General features: G+C 43.5%; 1 protein-coding gene across 1 annotated transcript in view; it reads left to right on the top strand.

The window, feature by feature from the left end:
• sh3bp2 (SH3-domain binding protein 2) overlaps positions 1-19,610 on the top strand; it is a 119,789-nt gene that overhangs the window by 78,995 nt on the left and 21,184 nt on the right. The window contains exons 7-9 of the mRNA XM_048528238.2: positions 2,831-2,916; positions 7,127-7,228; positions 11,958-13,143. Of these exons, the coding sequence (XP_048384195.1) occupies positions 2,831-2,916; positions 7,127-7,228; positions 11,958-13,143 (1,374 nt within the window). The remainder of the gene's footprint in view (positions 1-2,830; positions 2,917-7,126; positions 7,229-11,957; positions 13,144-19,610) is intronic.

The following is a 19,610-nucleotide window of genomic DNA, read 5'->3' as shown; positions in this document are numbered from 1 at the left end:
TGAGCCTTGTAGATGATGGACAGACTTTGGGGAGTCAGGAGATTACTTACTGGCTGCAGGATTCCTAGCCTTTGATCTGCTGTTTTAAGCACAGCATTTATATGACTAGCCCAGTTTAATTTCTCATCAATGGTAACCCTCAGGATGTTGATGGTAGGGATTCATCAATTATAATGCCATTGAACATCAAGGGGAAATGGTTAAATTCTCTCTTTTTGGAAATGGTCATTGCTTGGCAGTGTGTGGCATGAATATTACTTGCCACTTGTCAGGGTCAACCACGGATATTATCCAGGTATTTTTGTCATTCGGACATGGATGGTTTCGGTATATAAGAAGTTGTAATTTGTCTGAATATTGTGCAATTATCAGCAAACACCTCCACTTCTGACCATATAATGGAAGGAAGATCATTGCTGAAACCACTGGAAATGGTTGAGTTAGGACACTTAACATCTGTGAAGAGAGACATAATGTTTCAAGTGGACTCGAAAGTAATGGTTTTTATTCTGTTGTTAAAGGGTGAGGAGGGGCAAGTGGCACAGATGGGGGAATGCTCAGAGCAAAAGGGAATGCTGGTAGAGGAATTTTATAGATGAAAAATAAGTGCTAATGGTATCAAAGGTCAGTGCGAATATCAGAACATAGGCCATCTCTACTGACAAAGAAACCTTTTGTGAACAAGACACAGATGGGGTTTGGGAGACAGGGCTGAAATAAGAGTCGCAATAGAAAGTAAGGTCAGCAGATTGTGATTAGGTGTTGGAGGATTGTTGGTTGAGCTGAGCTGCTACTGGTGGATCTTTCTGCTGGCTTTGGCCTAATGCCAATTCAGCACACAGCCAACTGGAGCTATGATTACTGCAAGCAGCTAAGCCTAACGTCAGGGTGTTTGGAACACAGTCAGGGTGACAGTGAAAAAGATGGAAGGAGGAACACCAGTAAATTGGGCCTTCTTTGTGAAGTGGACCCTCTTGGAATGCTGCAGGCTCCAAACTGTAGATATATTCTGTCTGCAGGATTTCCCCAGCTGCCAGTATTTGGATATGATCTTCTGAAGCATGAAGCAATGTGAACATCTCCTGAAGGTGTAAAGGAGAAAGAAGGTGATGGTCCCTTCTGTGTCCTGTTTGCAGGCATTGCAAACGATTGGCTTGGCCTTGTTCTTGTGGAATGCTCCAAGTGATTGGACCATTCTGCATCACCTGTCCCTTGTGGGAGAATTTGGAAAGAAAAACACCTTTGACTACAAGGCCATCACAAAGTGGTTGGCACATAGCATCCTCGAGATCCTGTGGGAAAAGGAGATGGTATATCCTATCCCAAGGTTTCCTGTGCAGACTGTCAAAGTCATCAAAAATGCATCATCACCAGAACTTTCCAACAAACACCAAAATGTAGCTTGGCTGGTGGTGAGAAGAGCACATAGAACTTCCCAATAAGCACCAAGACATAGCTTAGTTGGTGATCAGAAGGGCACTGCCTGTCAGATTCTTCATATATACCCGGACGCATGCCATCAAATTGACTGTGGGGGGTGAGCTGGATGCCTTTCCAAAGAAGGTCTGGAGAGACATGCAATAGTTTTTATCAAGGTTTGACCTGAGCAGGTCCATGAAGCAGGATTCTGAGCTCTGTGGGCTGTTTCCCAGACGCACACTGAGACAAACACCAACTCTGCTTGGAAGACTGTAAACTCAGTGAAATTTGCTGTTTGGTCTGCCTTAAACATTGTTGGTCTTCCAGTGCAAAGAATTGACCTCAACCAAGTTTTTTAGACTGGCACATTCCAACATCCAGGACTACATGCTGAGAGACACATTAAGCTTGGGGCAGTTGCCACCAAGGTGCAGAGGAGAATGATCACCATCTAACCTCTTTTCTGCCAATGTATAATGGGTGTCTGTTCAGTAGTCAGACCTTCTCATTGCCTCGATGCATGTAAATTGTGTTCTGCGTAAGCAAGAAATTTCATTGGCTTTTGCAACAGCAGGGAATGTTTGATCCAAGGCTTGTTTTCCTTGATATGCAAAGACCTTTCAGAACTGCCTTAGTACCTGTATATGAACTTAAAGATTTTTCATGAATGAATGCATATTTCTGCAAAACAGAGTTTCATCAGGCAGATTTCTGGAATGAAGGTGTTGACTTATCAAGAATGGCTAAACAGGCTAGTTCTTTATTCATTAGAGTAAAGGAATCTTACTGAAGCGTGCAAGATTCTAAAGATAAATGTTGAGAAGTTGTATGCACTGGTTGTGAAATGACAAACTAGGGAACATTGTTATAGAATAATGGGGATATTCATTTAAAACTGAGATGCAGAAGAATTTCTTCTCCCAGAATCTCTGTGAAGACTCTGTAATTCCACACCCAAGGGGGTTGTGGAGTTTAGGTTACTGAAAGTATTTAAATATAGATATTCAAAATATCAGGACATTGAGCGCTTTGAGGAGCTGACATTAAAGAAGTGATGAGGCAGAGGTAGATCAGCCATGACTAATAGAATGGAGGTTTAAAGGACTAAATAGCTTCTTTGTCCCATTTCTTATATTACTCTGGTTACATGCTAATTATCTGTGTTACTAATTGCTGTATTTTTCTGATTAACAGCATATAAACTTGTGGTGAATTCACAGCAAAATTTGAGACCGAAAAAGCTAGATTCAAGTTTCATATGTAGGTTCATCATCAAATTGGGACTGTGAATCTCAAATTTTAAGAGGAACTTGCTACAGGATAACCACAGAAATGCTACGACGGAATAGATCATGAATCTAAATCAAATGGCTGGATTTTAGCAAATTACTTTGCTTGTTGTTCCTTTCAGTGACTGCTGTGATTCCGAGAAGTTTTATGGCTCAATAGAGCGTCCTGTACAGATAAAGTACACAGCAAGAGGATCAGAATCTGGAGGTAGGTGGTTAGCATTTTGCTTTCCTGCTATATTTGCTGTAGTCTTCTGGGAAATGATGGGGCATGTATTTCACAGCTGGTGTTGGAGCCATTAGTATGAGCTATGTGATTCAAATTCCACAAGGCCACTGCCAGCAGCATTGCTGTGATGCATGCATCTGATGATAGAACGATGATCATCTTCTGTGGCAGTCAGGTGAATTCTGTGTATCTCTCTATCCGTGTCTTGATGCAAAATAGCTTGGTTATTGAAGTCAATCCAGGAGAACAGTGGAATGTCAGCTACCAAAACCTGCCAAATACAATATTCCCCCCTCCGCCTGCTTCCTCCAATGGCCCAGATGTTGTGGTCAGTAGTTAAAGGACAGCACTAGGTGTTGTCCTGAAATAAAGATGCGCACAAAGATTGAGCAGGCTCTACAGATTGAAACTGATGTTGAAAATCCTACAATTTGGCACCGTCTGCAGGAAATCTGTAGTGTATGGAAACAAGGCAGGCAGCAGGAAGTCTGATACACTAGTCAAATGGAAACGTTCTCACAAAGTAGGAAGGAAATAAACATTGGAACACATACATGGGTCAATAGGAGAAAGAAGATTTGAAAAACAAAATTATTCAACGAAAAGCACAGTGACTCAGTGGTTAGCACTGCTGCTTCACAGTGCCAGGGACATGGGTTTGATCCCACACTCCACACCCTATCTGTGTCAAGTTTGCACATTCTCCCTGTGTCTGTGTGGATTTCTTCCAGGTTCTCTGGTTTCCTCCCATTGTCCAACGAGGTGACGAGTAGGTGAATTGGCCATGCTAAATTGCCCATAGGGTCCAGAGATGTTTAGGTTAGGCAGGTTAGACATGCAGGGGTAGGGGAATGAATTGAGATGGGATGGTCTTCAGAGGGGTGGTGTGGACTTGTTGGACTGGATGGCCTGTTTCCACACTGTAGAGATTCTATGATTTGCAACTGTCAGGTGTTGTTCTAAGGGAATACAACACCACACCTGAGTTTTACAGAACCAGAGAACTTGTTCAGCAGCAACCATGGCTTCATGTTCCATTAGAAACTCAGCAACCTGTGACTGATAACAGCTTAACATTTAAATCTTTTCTGTGACAAGACTGTGTAAATAGTTGAGGTTCACAATACAATGAAAGATGATTCAATGTGTAAAGCTTGCAACAGTGCCCTCTAAAGGTATTGTTGACAAAAATCTTTTGGATTTCTGCATTGTATAGATGCCAGTGGTTACTGTCAGTTTTACCCAGTGTTAATGGTTATGTGGTCATTAAAACCACAAATTCTGGCCAATATTTACTCCAAAGAGGAATATCAGCTTTCCAGAACTGTCCTGGTGTCTCTAGGAATTGATAACTAATCTTCAGAACTCTGCTGCAAGCATTTCCAGGGAGTGGCATTACATTTTTGACATTTGTTTTAACATTTGTTTATTAGTACATAACCTGAATTTTGTTGAAAAGTGGGACATCTCTCAGTTAAACTTATTCATTATAGAAATATTGTGGTTAAGATACAAGGTTGATTACATGATCTTTAAAAGGCAACCAACTAAGCAAACCTGCTCACTTTCCAAATGAGGATGGGTGTATCAGGCAACCTACGGAGGGAATGTGGTGGCAGTCAGAAGTCATTTGACAACATTTCCCAGGATATGTCCAAATAGAATTGCCCAGCCTACTGCTTCACGAGAAGAGATAATAAATGTACATAGTTCTATGGTTACGGTTTCCAATTCTGGAACTCCCTCTCAACAGCAATACCTACAGCAGTTCAAAAAGGTGGCACAAGACAATTAGGGATGAGCAATAAGACCATAAGATATAGGAGCAGGATTAGCAGGATTAGGCCATTTGGTCCATGGCTCATATGTTTCTTGACCCTGTTCTCCTGCCTTCTCCCCATAATTTTTAAAGACATTTAATGACTTGGCCTCCAGAGTCTTCTGCAGCAATGAATTCCACAGACTCACCACCCTCTAGCTGTAGAAATCCCTCCTCATCCCAATTCTAAAGAATTGTCTCTTTGCTATGAAGCTGCCCACTCTGTTCCTAGTTTCTCCTGCTACTGGAAACATCCACTCCTCATCCATTCTATTCAGACACCTCAGTGTTCAGTAAGTTTCTGTGAGATCTGCTGAGATGTTTCTCAACACATTGAGTACAGACCCAGAGTCTTCAATGGCTCCTCATATGACAAACCCTAATTCCCAGGATCATTCTTGTAAATCCCCTCTGAACTTGCTACAAGATCCCTTGCCAACTGAGAGGACAACCTTCCCAGACTGCTTCACTGTGACACTGACTGCAAGATTGCCTTCGCAGACTGCTTCATCATGACATCAACTCTGAGGACACTTTCCCCAGACTGTTTCACCTAGACAACGCCTGTGAGGACACATTTCCCAGACTGGTTCACCGTGACAATGACAGTGAGGACACACTTCCCAGACTGCTTCACTGTGACACCAGCTGCAAGGACACTCTTCCCAGACTGCTTCACTATAACAGGTTGCCTGACGAAGCAGCAATGCACGAAAAGTTTGTGATTTCAAATAAACCTGTCGAACTATAACCTGGTGTCGCGTGACTTCTGACTTTATTGGTCAATGCATTGGGTATAGGATTTGGGATATCATGTTGCGGCTGTACAGGATATTGGTTAGACTACTTTTGAAATACTGCACTCAATTCTGGTCTTCCTGCTACAGGAAAAATGTTGTGAAGCTTGAAAGGGTTCAGAAAAGATTTACAAGGATATTGCCAAGGTTGGTGGGTTTGAGCTATAGGGAGAGGCTGAATAAATTTGGGTTATTTTCCCTGGATCGTCGGAGGCTAAGGGGTGACCTTATAGAGATTTAGAAAATCATGAGGGGTACGGATAGGGTGAATAGCCAAGGTCATTGCCCTAGGGTAGGGGAGTCCAAAATGAGAGGGCACATATTTATGGTGAGAGGGGAAAGATTTAAAAAGGATCTAAGGGGCAACTTCTTCATGCAGAGAGTGGTGTGTAAAGGGAATGCGCTGCCAGAAGAGGTTGTTGAGGCTAGTACGTTTACAACATTTTAAAGGCATCTGAATGAGTATATGAATAAGAAAGGTTTAGTGGGATATGGGCCAAATGCTGGCAAATGGGACTAGATTAATTTAGTATATCTGATTGGAATCAGTGAATTGGATCAAAGGGTCTGTTTCTGTGCTGTACATCTCTATGACTCAATGACCCTACAGAACAAGAGCAAAGGACATGATAACAGTAGAAAAAGTAAAGCACAAAGCTTTATAAGTGATTGCACTTGCACATTTCAACTTGTGTCTTAAGATGACTTTTGTTTAAAACTTGCAATTTTACATCTAACGGATCACTTGCCCCTGTGAGTAATTAATCATAACCCAACAGGTGAGGTGATGGCCTAGTGGTATTGTCACTGAACTGTTAATCCAGAGACCCAGATAATGTTCTGGGAACATGGAATTGAATCCTGCCATGGCAGATGGTGGAATTTGAATTCAGTAAATGTCTGGAATTGAGAGTCTAATGATGAACATAAATCCATTGTTGATTGTGGGAAAAACCCATCTGGTTCACTAATGCCCTTTAGGGAAGGAAACTGCCATCCTTAACTGGTCTGGCCGATATGTAACTCCAGACATGACAGCATCGTGGTTGATTCTTAACTGCCGTCTGAGCAAATAAGGATAGCACTAAATGCTGCTGGCTCAGTGACACCCTTATGCCAGAAATGAATAAAGAAAAAAACTCAATGGAGGGTTAAGAGATGAGAATCTGGCAGTATGTGTATGTGAAAGGCTGGAAAGATAGCAGGGAAAAGCAGGGAGCAAAAATGTTTATTTACTGATTTCATTCATTTTATCTCGTCACTCATTGCATTCTTCACACTCCAATAATTGAATTGTGCCCGCAATGCTTTAGATATTAATGTTACAGCATCCAAAATACCTTTCTTGGATAGATCAAACAGTGAATCACGTTTCTGTTGAGTAAGGAGGGGGGATGAGATTTACTTTGGTCCTTCCATATAGCAAGGTTGTAAATAGGTATGAATAAAATCTGTATTATTTCTAGCAGTATTGCAAGATATTAAGCAGAGTTCATAGTACCTGAAAGAATCCTTATTCCTATATTCCTCTTTTGTGCTACGTATTCTTACAGATTTTAATTGTTTTATTCAGATTATGCAGATGATGATGAGGAGGAAGAAGAGGAGGAGGAGGAGGAGGAGGAGGATGACTACCTGAGACCAGATGGACTCTCTGTAAGCCTAAAATCAGAAGGTATTTTAGTTTTAGTCATTTGTGAAATGTGGACATTGTTGGTTAGGCAAAAATTTATTGCCCATCCCTATTTGCCCAGGGTCACGCATAAGCCAGACCAGGGAAGGATAGCAGATTTCCTTCCCTAAAGGACCCAGTGAATCAGGTGGGCTTTATGACAATCAACAATTATGACAATTGACAGAGTCGCCATTAGACTAGCTTTATTTACAGTATTTTATAACTGAATTCAAATTTTTGCCATCTGCCACAATGAGATTTAAATCCCTGTCCTCAGAATTTTAAACTAGGTTTCTGGATTATGAGTCTGGTAAGATTACCACTATACCCCGACATCACCAATGAACCATTCCAGTCATTTTATGTGGCTGCCATTTTTACGAAAGCTAATGTGGTAGCAAAAAGGTCATAAATTGAAAAGAAAGCACAGGAATAAGAACGTGTCCTGTTGAACCTGCCATTGTTCTACCATTCAGTAAGATCATGGCTGATCCTTGACCTCAATCATTTTGGTGCTTCATTTCCTTGATTCCTGTCGAGACAAAATATATGTCAATCACACCTTGAATCTGACAGTTCACACCTATGGCTCCTTTATAATACAGAATTCTAAAGATTTACAGCCCTCTGAAGAAATTACTCTACCTCTCAGTCTAAAATAATCATCCCCTTATCCTGATTTTTCAATTCTGCAGTTTAGGGAAATAACTTGCCAGCAGCTAAACTGTTTAATGCCTCAAAAAAGCAAAACTTAAAAAATGGAATATAATGTGGAAAAATGTGAGGTTAGACATTTTAGCAAGATGGCTAGAAGAGCTGAATTAAATTTAAGTGGAGAAAGACTTCAGAAGGCGCAGAAAACAGAAAAGTCAAATGGAATGTTGACTTTTATTTTAAGGGAATGGCATATAAAAATAGGAAAGTCTTGCTAAAACTATAAGAGGCACTAGTTTGAGCATAGCTGGAATAATGTGAACAGTTTTGATTCTCTTGTTTCAGGAAAGTTATAGTGGCATTGGAGAAGTCCACAGAAGGTTCACTAGGCTGAAACCAGATATAGATGTATTTTTATGCAGAAAAGTTGAGTAGGTAAGAATTCTACTCATTGGCATTGAGAAGAATGAAAGGCAACCATATTGAAACATATTAGATTCTTATGTAGCTTGTCAGAATAATTGCTGAAAGGTTTTTCCCATTGCAGGAGATTCTAGGTCCATATGGCATAATCTTAGAGTAACAGATTACCCATTTAGGATATAGATGAGGAAATGTTTCTTCTGTCAAAGGTTCATGAATCTGCAGAATTCATTGCACTCCCTCTCTGGCAAGTATATCCTTCCTTAGGTAAGAAAACCAAAACTGTGCACAATATTGTAGAGATTGTAAGAACTACAGATGTTAGAGAATCTGAGATAACAAGGTGTAGAGCTGGATGAACACAGCAGGCCAAGCAGCATCAGAAGAGCAGTTAGGCTGACATTTTGGGCCTAGATCTTATGGCAGATATGGTCTTACCATAGCTTCATACAACTGCAACAAGACTTGTTTCGTTCTGTATCCAAATTGCCTTGTAATGAATGGCAATGAACCATTTGCCTTCTTAATTGGTTACTACACCTGGCTGCCTACGTCACCCAAGACTCTTTGGACACCTTCTTTCCAATCTCCCACCATTTCAGAAATATTCTGCCTTTCCAATATTTTCTACCAAAATAAGTAACTCCAAACTTATTCACATTGTATTCCATTCGATATGTACTAGCTATTTACTTAACTTGTCTAAATCCTCTTGAAGCCTTCTTGAATACTCCTAACAACTTAGTTTCCACCTAGTTTAGTGTCATCAACAAAATTGGGCTCTTACAATTGCGACTAATATCCACCAAATTTATATAGATTGTGTACAGTTGTGGAACCTTTGATACTCCATAGAAATAGACTGCCATCCACAGAATGATTGATTTATCCATACTTTGTGCTTTTAGTCTGATAACCAATTTTTAAACTATATTAGTAGCTTATTTGCCAATCTCATGCACTTTAATTTTAGTGTGAAATGTTATCAAAAGCCTTCTGAAATCTAAACATGCCACATCCATTGATTCTTCTTTGCCAATTTATTGCAGACAAGATGTGGAATAGCAGTAAATTTAAATTATGATTGCTTTTCCCTTCTTAAGCCCAGGACAGCAAGGTATTGTTTAATTTACTCCTTTCCTTTTTTAATTCTTTTCCCTTACTGAGGTAGGCTGAAGGATATATCCCTAATGCTCTGGGTTTTCGGATTACAATTTTCAAAATAAGCCTACAGCAAAAACCTTTAAACTGAAATTAAGGATAGGGCTTACTAATAAGAAAATCAAAATGCAGAGGAATTGTTTTGCTACTCCTTCCACATAGATATGCACTCTAGGAATTAAATAAGTCAGGACAGGAGAAGAAATGGATTGCATATTACAAGTTTTGTCAAATCCAAAGGTTCTAAAAAAATCAGTTCATGAGTTACAGTTTTCTGAGGGTCAGTAATAGTTTCCTTTGCGAGATAGACTCAGTAACTATCATTCTTACAGGCAAAGTATAGTCAACATTCCATCCAGTAACTTCAAGATATAGATGGAATTCTGCTCTCTCTTTCCATAGGTCCGCAGTAACTGATGTAGAATCCCACAAGTGTACATTTTAAGCCATTCAACTGCCTCAGCTTCCAGTTGTAGAATTATAGAATAGAATCATGTAATCCCTACAGTGTGGAAACAGGTCCTTTAGCCCAAAATGTCCATACTGACCCTCCGAAGAGCATCCTACCCACACCCATCCCCATGCCCTTTCCCTGTAATCCTGCATTTCCCATGGCTAACACGCCTAATCTACACATCCCTGAACACTACGGGCAATTTAGCACGGCCAATCCAACTAACCTCACATCTTTGCACTGTGGGAAGAAACCGGAGGACCCGGTGGAAACCCACACAGATTCAGGGCGAATGTGCAAACTTCACACAGTCAGTCACCTGAGGGTGGAATTGAATCCAGGTTCCTGGCACTGAGGCGGCAGTGCTAACCACTGAGCCATCATGCCTCCCCAATTTTTGTCTTTTTCTAATCAGCCTGATCAGAGATGTTATAACACACCCCTGGAGCAGGTTAGACTTGAACCTGGGCCTCCCACATCCAGGACAAGGACACTACCATTGCACCACAAGAGGGCAAATAAAGAACTTCTTCGTTTCTGGGTAGTTTCGAACCAGCAACACTTTGGTTAACAGTGGAATGCAGTAGCCTATTGCACCACAGACATATGTGATAGAGGCAGGTATTTCGGGTGCTCAAAGCTCTTCTCAGTGGGTTTATTAGAAGGTTGTTAAGCTGGCAGCGTAGCTTTGCCTCTCCCATCAGCATTTCCATTACAAGCTGAAAACATAAATTGTTTTGAGGCTCTCCTTTATCTAGAACTGGCAGAAAGCAGACAGTTAGGGTCGGACTCCTTTTTGTCAGCTTTAACTTGGATATCACTACAATGGAGGAGACTCGGAAGTTTCTGAAAATATGATCATGTGACCATTTTATGAGTCCACTTTGAATTAAACCAAAAATTATAGAAAAGAATATTGTATTGTTTGGCATTTCTATTCATGGCCTCAGGCATGCCAAGTAATATTGTCAAAACACTCTAACAAGCTTATCAAACAAGATTTCCCTTTTATAAATCCATGTTGACTATTTCCAATGTTGCTAATTTTTCCAAATGTCCACTTATTACTAGCTTTATAATAGATTCTAATATTTTCCTTAGTACTGATATCGATCTAACAAGTCTGTAGATCTCTACTCTCCCTCCCTTCTTAAATAGTGGAAGATACTATTCAGTCATCAGGAACCTTTTCAGAATCTTTAAAATTACAGAAGCAAGCTGGTGTAGACTCAATGGGCTGAAGGGCCTGTTCTGTATCATATGATTCTATGATGCAAGCACATGCATATTGTTCCCCTATAAAACATGTACTTGCTATTTGGCTTCTGGTCAAGTGCAACCTGGCTTTAAAATTCTCATCCTAACTGTTAAATTCCTCCATGTCCTGACCTCTTCCTAACTTTGTAATGTTGCCCAGCTCCACAATCCACCAAGATCTTGGTCATCCTCTATTTTTGGCCTCTTGTGAATTCCCAACTGTAATTACTCTACCATTGGTGGCCACACCTTCAGATACCCAGGCCCAAAGTTCTGGAATACTGTTCCGACACCTCTTTGCCTTTTTTTGATACACTTTTCTCCTTTAAGACATTCTTGAAAACCTGAGATAATAGGAACTGCAGATGCTGGAGAATCCAAGATAACAAAGTGTGAAGCTGGATGAACACAGCAGACCAAATAGCATCTTAGGAGCACAAAAGCTGACGTTTCGGGCCTAGACCCTTGCAATGATTTTTTATTTGAAGTATGAATTATGTTATTATATGACTAATAAAGGTTGTCCCAGCATTAGGCAAGTAAGTGATTACACTGAATTCTTATGTCCACTGATTCAAAGAACACAGATTTTCAGAACAATCAGAAGTACTAAAGTGTTGTAGAATGTATTGAATCAGTTAATTTCTTAATTTGTAGGAGAAATGAGAAGGATTATGGATGGCATCAATTAAAAATTTGAAAATTACTTTTATAGCATTTCAATTGGCTTTTTAGTTGCAGTGAAGTGACGTATTACTTTTCTCTTTCCAATGTGTTTAGGTGTTCACCCCATGTTGAATTCTCCAATTCAGCTGGAAAGGAGCAATAAAAAACCGCTACCTCCTTTGCCACCTCCTACACAAAGACGCATGTCCCATGGGTTGGTTGTAATTAAAGAAGATTTATCAAGTTCACTACAAGACCGTTTGCCTTCTCCTTCCTCTACAAAAACTGAAGTCAATGCATTGTCCAAATGTCTTTCTCCCAAAGCTTCTCCAAGCTGTCCAACTCCACCTAGTGTACATTTAAAATCTGCTTCAGGTGGAAAGGAGCAACACTGGAGATATTCAGAAACTACAAGCTCTGATGTCAAAGTGAAAAGTACATTTGCAATGGAGTTAAATAAGCATTTACAACAGACAACTGGAAAAGAGACATCACTTGATGATGTATCCCCTTCTGTGCTCTTCTTCAAAGGACCTAACTCTGGACCTCCTTCCACATCCACGAGCAAAGCATCTAGCACTGTACCTCCTCCAGTGCCTATAAACAAAGGAACTAACATTATACCTCCTCCAGTGCCTATAAACAAAGGAACTAATATTATACTTCCTCCAGTGCCTTTAAACAAAGGAACTAACATTATACTTCCTCCAGTGCCTTTAAACAAAGGAACTAACATTATACCTCCTATGAACAAAGGAGCTTGCACTGTACCTCCTCCAGTGCCTATGAACAAAGGAGCCAGCACTGTACCTCCTCCAGTACCAATGAACAAAGGAGTTAGCACCGTACCTCCTCCAATGCCTATAGACTATGGAGCCAGCACTGTGCCTCCTCCAGTACCTATGAACAAAGGAGCTAGTGCTGTACCTCCTTCAGTGCTCATGAACAAAGGATCTAATGCTGCACCTCCCCCACTGCCTGTGAATAAAGGATCTAAAGCTGGATATACAATATTTATGAGCAAAGAACCAAGCACTGAATCTCCTTCAATCCTCATGACAAAAGGATGTAATGATGGATCCCCTCCTGTGCTAATGTCCAAAGGATCCAATGCAAGCCACCCTCCATTACCAACAAACAAACCCATTTTGTCACCAATTCCATCTGAACCTGTACAGGTTAAGCCTAAACTATATAAACCAGAACTATTGCCAAAAGGAACTTCAGCCTTGACCAAGCAACCACCTCCTGTTAAACCTAAGTTTCAAGAATATGGTGCACATCTGGCAAAACCCTTACAGTAAGTGGTTTGTTATAAATTATCACTACAATTGATGCATAATTGACATCTCAAGTAAAATGGCTACACCACTGTATTAGCATTTACCCTTCATGTGAGCAGGAATTCGAATCAAATTTACTCACCATGTTCCTAAATTCCTTCAAAACATTTCATATTATTCTAAAACTGTAGGGGTTGTGAAGGCAGTGTCATAGAAACATAGAAAATAGAAAATAGGAGCAAGAGTAGGCCATTTAGACCTTTGAGCTTGCTCCACCATTCATTATGATCATTGCTGACAATCCAAGTCAATAGTCTGTTCCTGCTCCATATCTCCATATCCTTTGAATCCCTCTACCTTTTTTTGCTATTCATTTTGTGGGATGGGGGCGTTGCTGGCTGTCCACAATTTCTTACCCATCTCTAGTTACCCTTGAGAAGGTGATGGTGAGCTGCCGTCTTGAACTGCTGCGGTCCTCCTGCTGTGGGTTAACCCACAATGCCCTTAGAGAGGGAATTCCAGGATTTTGACCCAGCAACAATGAAGGGAAGTGATATATTTCCAAGTCTGGATGGTGAGTTATTTGGAGGGGAACTTGTCCTTAGATGGAGGTGGTTGTGGGTTTGGAAGATGCTGTCTGAGGATCTTTGGTGAATTTCTGCAGTGCATCTTGGACATAGTACACACTGCTGCTACTGAACATTGGTGGTGGAGGGAGTGGATGCTTGTGGATGTGGTGCTAATCAAGTGGGCTGCTTAGTCCTGGACTGTGTCAAGCTTCTTGCGTGTTGGTGGGGCTCATCCAGGCGAGTGGGGAGTATTCCATCACACTCCTGACTTGTGCCTTGTAGAAGGTGGACAGGCTTTGAGGAGTCAGAAGGTGAGTTACTCGCCACAGTATTCCCAGCTTCTGACCTGCTCTTGTAGCCACTATGTTAATGTGGTGAGTCCAGTTGAGTTTCTGGTCAATGGTAACCCCCAGGATGTTGAGAGTGGGGGATTCAGCGAAGGTAACACCATTGAATGTCAACGGATGGTGGTTAGATTGTCTCTTATTGGTGATGGTCATAGCCTGGCATTTGTGTGGTGTGAATGTCACTTGCCACTTGTCAGCCCAAGCCTGTCCAGATCTTATTGCGTGTGAACGTGGATTACCTCAGTGTTTGAAGAATTACAAATGGTGCTGAACATTGTGCAATCATCGACGAACATCCCCACTTTTGACCTTATGATGGAGGGAAGATCATTGATGAAGCAGCTGAGGATGGTTGGGCCTTCAGGTGCTAGATCACTCCTTCTTGAAATCATAAAATGTTTTTGCCTTGACTATTTTCTGTGGTTGCAAATTCCACAGGTGCATACTCTCTGGGCAAAGAAATCTCTCCTTGTCTAACTCTTAAGTGTTATATCTCCTAGCCTTAAACTGTGATCCCTGGTTCTGGACTCCACTACCTTTGGGATCATTTTTGATGCATCTTATCTAAGTCTTGTTAGAACTTTGTAGGTTTCTATCATATCGACTCCTTATTCTTTGAATTTCAGGGAATGTAATCATAACCAATTTAGCCTTTCATTATACATCAGTCTCGCTATCCCAAAAATCAGTTTGGCAGACCTTAGTTGCACCCTCTTCATAGTAAGAACAACCTTCCTCAGATAAGGACCAAAACATATCCTGCATACACTCCAGGTTTTTCTCTTCTACAATATTGTTACTAATTTGATTTGTCCAATCTACATGTAATTACAGATTGCCTTTATAGCAGGCATCTCTGAGTTCCTTTTAAATGCCATTCCCAATATTACTCCTGCAGTTTAGGGGTCTATATACAAGCCCCTCTAAAGTTTATTGTCTTTTGGTGTTTCTGAGGTCTACCCTTGTAGATTTGGCATCATCGGAGCAAATATCTTTCCAAACAATTGCATTAATTTCCTCTTCAAACAGCAATACAACTCCACCATCTTTTAAATATTGAATACTTCTGGATGTTCAGTTCTCGGCCCTGGACACCTGCAGCGATGTCTCTATAATCAAAGAGTCATGGAGTCATACAGCACAGAAACAGACCCTTTGGCCCAATTCATCCATGCCAACCAAGTTTTCCAAACTAAAGTAGTACCACTTGCCTACATAATAATAAAATGTGAGGCTGGATGAACACAGCAGGCCAAGCAGCATCTCAGGAGCACAAAAGCTGACGTTTCGGGCCTAGACCCTTCATCAGAGAGGGGGATGGGGTGAGGGTTCTGGAATAAATAGGGAGAGAGGGGGAGGTGGACCGAAGATGGAGAGAAAAGAAGATAGGTGGAGAGAGTATAGGTGGGGAGGTAGGGAGGGGATAGGTCAGTCCAGGAAAGACGGACAGGTCAAGGAGGTGGGATGAGGTTAGTAGGTAGATGGGGGTGCGGCTTGGGGTGGGAGGAAGGGATGGGTGAGAGGAAGAACAGGTTAGGGAGGCAGAGACAGGTTGGACTGGTTTTGGGATGCAGTGGGTGGAGGAGAAGAGCTGGGCTGGTTGTGTGGTGCAGTGGGGGGAGGGGACAAACTGGGCTGGTTTAGGGATGCGGTGGGGGAAGGGGAGATTTTGAAACTGGTGAAGTCAACATTGATACCATTAGGCTGCAGGGTTCCCAGGTGGAATATGAGTTGCTGTTCTTGCAACCTTCGGCTTTTGTGCTCCTGAGATGCTGCTTGGCCTGCTGTGTTCATCCAGCCTCACATTTTATTATCTTGGATTCTCCAGCATCTGCAGTTCCCATTATCTCTCCGAACTTGCCTACAGTTGCCCCATATCCCTCTAAACCTTTCCTACACACGTACCTATCCAAAAGTCTTTTAAATTAAACATGGAACATAGAACATAGAACAGTACAGCATAGTACAGGTCCTTTGGCCCTCAATGTTGCGCTAACCTGAGAAACCAATGTGAAACCCATCTAAAGTACACTATTCCATTATCATCCATATGTTTATCCAATGACCATTTAAATGCCATTAAACTTGGAGAGTCTACTACTGTTGCAGGCAGGGCATTCCACGCCCTTACTACTCTGTGTAAAGAACCTACCTTTGACTTCTGTCCTTTATCTATCACCCCTCAATTTAAAGCTATATCCCCTTGTGCTAGCCGAAATCATCCGCGGAAGAAGGCTTTCACTGTCCACCCTATCTAATCCTCTGATCATCTTGTATGTCTCTATTAAGTCACCTCTTAACCTTCCTCTCTCTAATGAAAACAGCCTCAAGCCCCTCATAGCCTTTCCTCATAAGACCTTCCCTCCATACCAGGCAACATCCTGGTACACCAAGTCCTCCTCCTGGACACCACCCCCAGGCCTACTACCCTCCCTTGACCTCTTCATCTCTAACTGCTGTCGAGACATTAACCGCCTCAACCTCTCCACCCCTCTCACCCACTCCAACCTCTCCCCTGCAGAACAGGCAGCCCTCCGCTCCAACCCCAACCTCACCATCAAACCCGCAGACAAGGGTGGCGCAGTGGTAGTATGGCGCACTGACCTCTACATCGCCAAGGCCAGACGCCAACTCTCCAACACCACCCCCTACTGCCCCCTCGATCATGACCCCAAGCCCGAGCACCAAACCATCATCTCCAACACCATTCATGACCTCATCACCTCAGGGGACCTCCCACCCACAGCCTCCAACCTCACTGTTCCCCAACCCTGCACGGCCCGTTTCTATCTCCTTCCCAAAATCCACAAACCTGCCTGCTCCGGTCGACCAATCGTCTCAGCCTGCTCCTGCCCCACCGAACTCATCTCCACCTATCTGGACTCCATTTTCTCCCCCTTGGTCCAGGAACTCCCCACCTACGTCCGTGACACCACCCACGCCCTCCACCTCCTCCAGGACTTCCAATTCCCTGGCCCCCAACACCTCATCTTCACCATGGACGTCCAGTCCCTATACACCTGCATTCCGCATGCAGATGGCCTCAAGGCCCTCCGCTTCTTCCTGTCCCGCAGGCCCGACCAGTCCCCCTCCACCGACACCCTCATCCGCCTAGCCGAACTCGTCCTCACCCTCAACAACTTCTCTTTTGACTCCTCCCACTTCCTACAGACTAAGGGGGTGGCCATGGGCACCCGCATGGGCCCCAGCTATGCCTGCCTCTTTGTAGGTCACGTGGAACAGTCCCTCTTCCGCACCTACACAGGCCCCAAACCCCACCTCTTTCTCCGGTACATTGATGACTGTATGGGCGCCGCCTCTTGTTCCCCAGAGGAGCTCGAACAGTTCATCCACTTCACCAACACCTTCCACCCCAACCTTCAGTTCACCTGGGCCATCTCCAGCACATCCCTCACCTTCCTGGACCTCTCAGTCTCCATCTCAGGCAACCAGCTTGTAACTGATGTCCATTTCAAGCCCACCGACTCCCACAGCTACCTAGAATACACCTCCTCCCACCCACCCTCCTGCAAAAATTCCATCCCCTATTCCCAATTCCTCCGCCTCCGCCGCATCTGCTCCCACGACAAGACATTCCACTCCCGCACATCCCAGATGTCCAAATTCTTCAAGGACCGCAACTTTCCCCCCACAGTGATCGAGAACGCCCTCGACCGCGTCTCCCGTATTTCCCGCAACAAGTCTCTCACACCCCGCCCCCGCCACAACCGCCCAAAGAGGATCCCACTCGTTCTCACACACCACGCCACCAACCTCCAGATACAACGCATCATCCTCCGACACTTCCGCCATCTACAATCCGACCCCACCACCCAAGACATTTTTCCATCCCCACCCCTGTCTGCTTTCCGGAGAGACCACTCTCTCCGTGACTCCCTTGTTCGCTCCACACTGCCCTCCAACCCCACCACACCCGGAACCTTCCCCTGCAACCGCAGGAAATGCTACACTTGCCCCCACAGCTCCCCCCTCACCCCTATCCCAGGCCCCAGGATGACATTCCACATTAAGCAGAGGTTCACCTGCACATCTGCCAATGCGGTATACTGCATCCACTGTACCTGGTGTGGCTTCCTCTACATTGGGGAAACCAAGCGGAGGCTTGGAGACCGCTTTGCAGAACATCTCCGCTCAGTTCGCAACAAACTACTGCACCTCCCAGTCGCAAACCATTTCCACTCCCCCTCCCATTCTTTAGATGACATGTCCATCATGGACCTCCTGCAGTGCCACAATGATGCCACCCGAAGGTTGCAGGAACAGCAACTCATATTCCGCCTAGGAACCCTGCAGCCTAATGGTATCAATGTGGACTTCACCAGCTTCAAAATCTCCCCTTCCCCCACCGCATCCCAAAACCAGCCCAGTTCGTCCCCTCCCCCCACTGCAACACACAACCAGCCCAGCTCTTCTCCTCCCCCCAGTGCATCCCAAAACCAGCCCAGCCTGTCTCCGCCTCCCTAACCTGTTCTTCCTCTCACCCATCCCTTCCTCCCACCCCAAGCTGCACCTCCATCTACCTACTAACTTCATCCCACCTCCTTGACCTGTCCGTCTTCCCTGGACTGACCTATCCCCTCCCTGCCTCCCCACCTATACTCTCTCCACCTATCTTCTTTTCTCTCCATCTTCGGTCCGCCTCCCCCTCTCTCCCTATTTATTCCAGAACCCTCACCCCATCCCCCTCTCTGATGAAGGGTCTATGCCCGAAACGTCAGCTTTTGTGCTCCTGAGATGCTGCTTGGCCTGCTGTGTTCATCCAGCCTCACATTTTGTTGTCTTGGATTCTCCAGCATCTGCAGTTCCCATTATCTCTGAACATCCTGGTACATCTCCTCTGCACCCTTTCCAATGCTTCCACGTCCTTTCTATAATGCGGCGACCAGAACTGTATGCAACACTCCAAGTGCAGCCGCACCAGAGTTTTGTACAGCTTTAACGTGGCCTCATGGCTCCGAAACTCAATCCCACTACCAATAAAACCTAACACACCATACACCTTCCTAACAACCCTATCAACCTGGATGGCAACTACCTCTGACACCTCCCCTATACCTTCCTCCAATCACTTTAAAATTATGCCCCCTCGTAATAGTCATTTCCACTCTGGGAAAAAGTCTCTGACTATCCACTCTATCAATGCCTCTCATCATCTTGTAGACCTCTATCAAATCACCTCTCATCCTTCTTCGCTCCAAGAAAAAAGCCCTAGCTCCCTCAACCTTTCCTCATAAGACCTGCACTCCTGTCCAGGCAGCATCCTGGTAAATCTCCTCTGTACCCTCTCTAAAGCTTCTGCATCTTTCCTATAAGAGGTTACCAGTTCCATAGAAAAGGTCTTTTCCCTCAGGGAGGGATGTTCAAAACCAGAAGGCATAATTTTAAGGTGAGAGGAGAAATATTTAAAAGGGACCTGTGGGGCAACTTTTTCTCACAGGAGGTGGCTCATATGTCGAATCAACTGCCAGAAGAAGTGGTAGATGCAGGTTTAGTTACAACATTTAAAACACATTTGGACAGGTATATGAGTAGGAAAGATACAGGCCA

This window comes from Stegostoma tigrinum, chromosome 3, assembly GCF_030684315.1.
Source record: "Stegostoma tigrinum isolate sSteTig4 chromosome 3, sSteTig4.hap1, whole genome shotgun sequence".
In the NCBI taxonomy this organism is placed as follows: Eukaryota; Metazoa; Chordata; class Chondrichthyes; order Orectolobiformes; family Stegostomatidae; genus Stegostoma; species Stegostoma tigrinum.
This window is presented reverse-complemented; position numbering and strand designations above follow the sequence as displayed.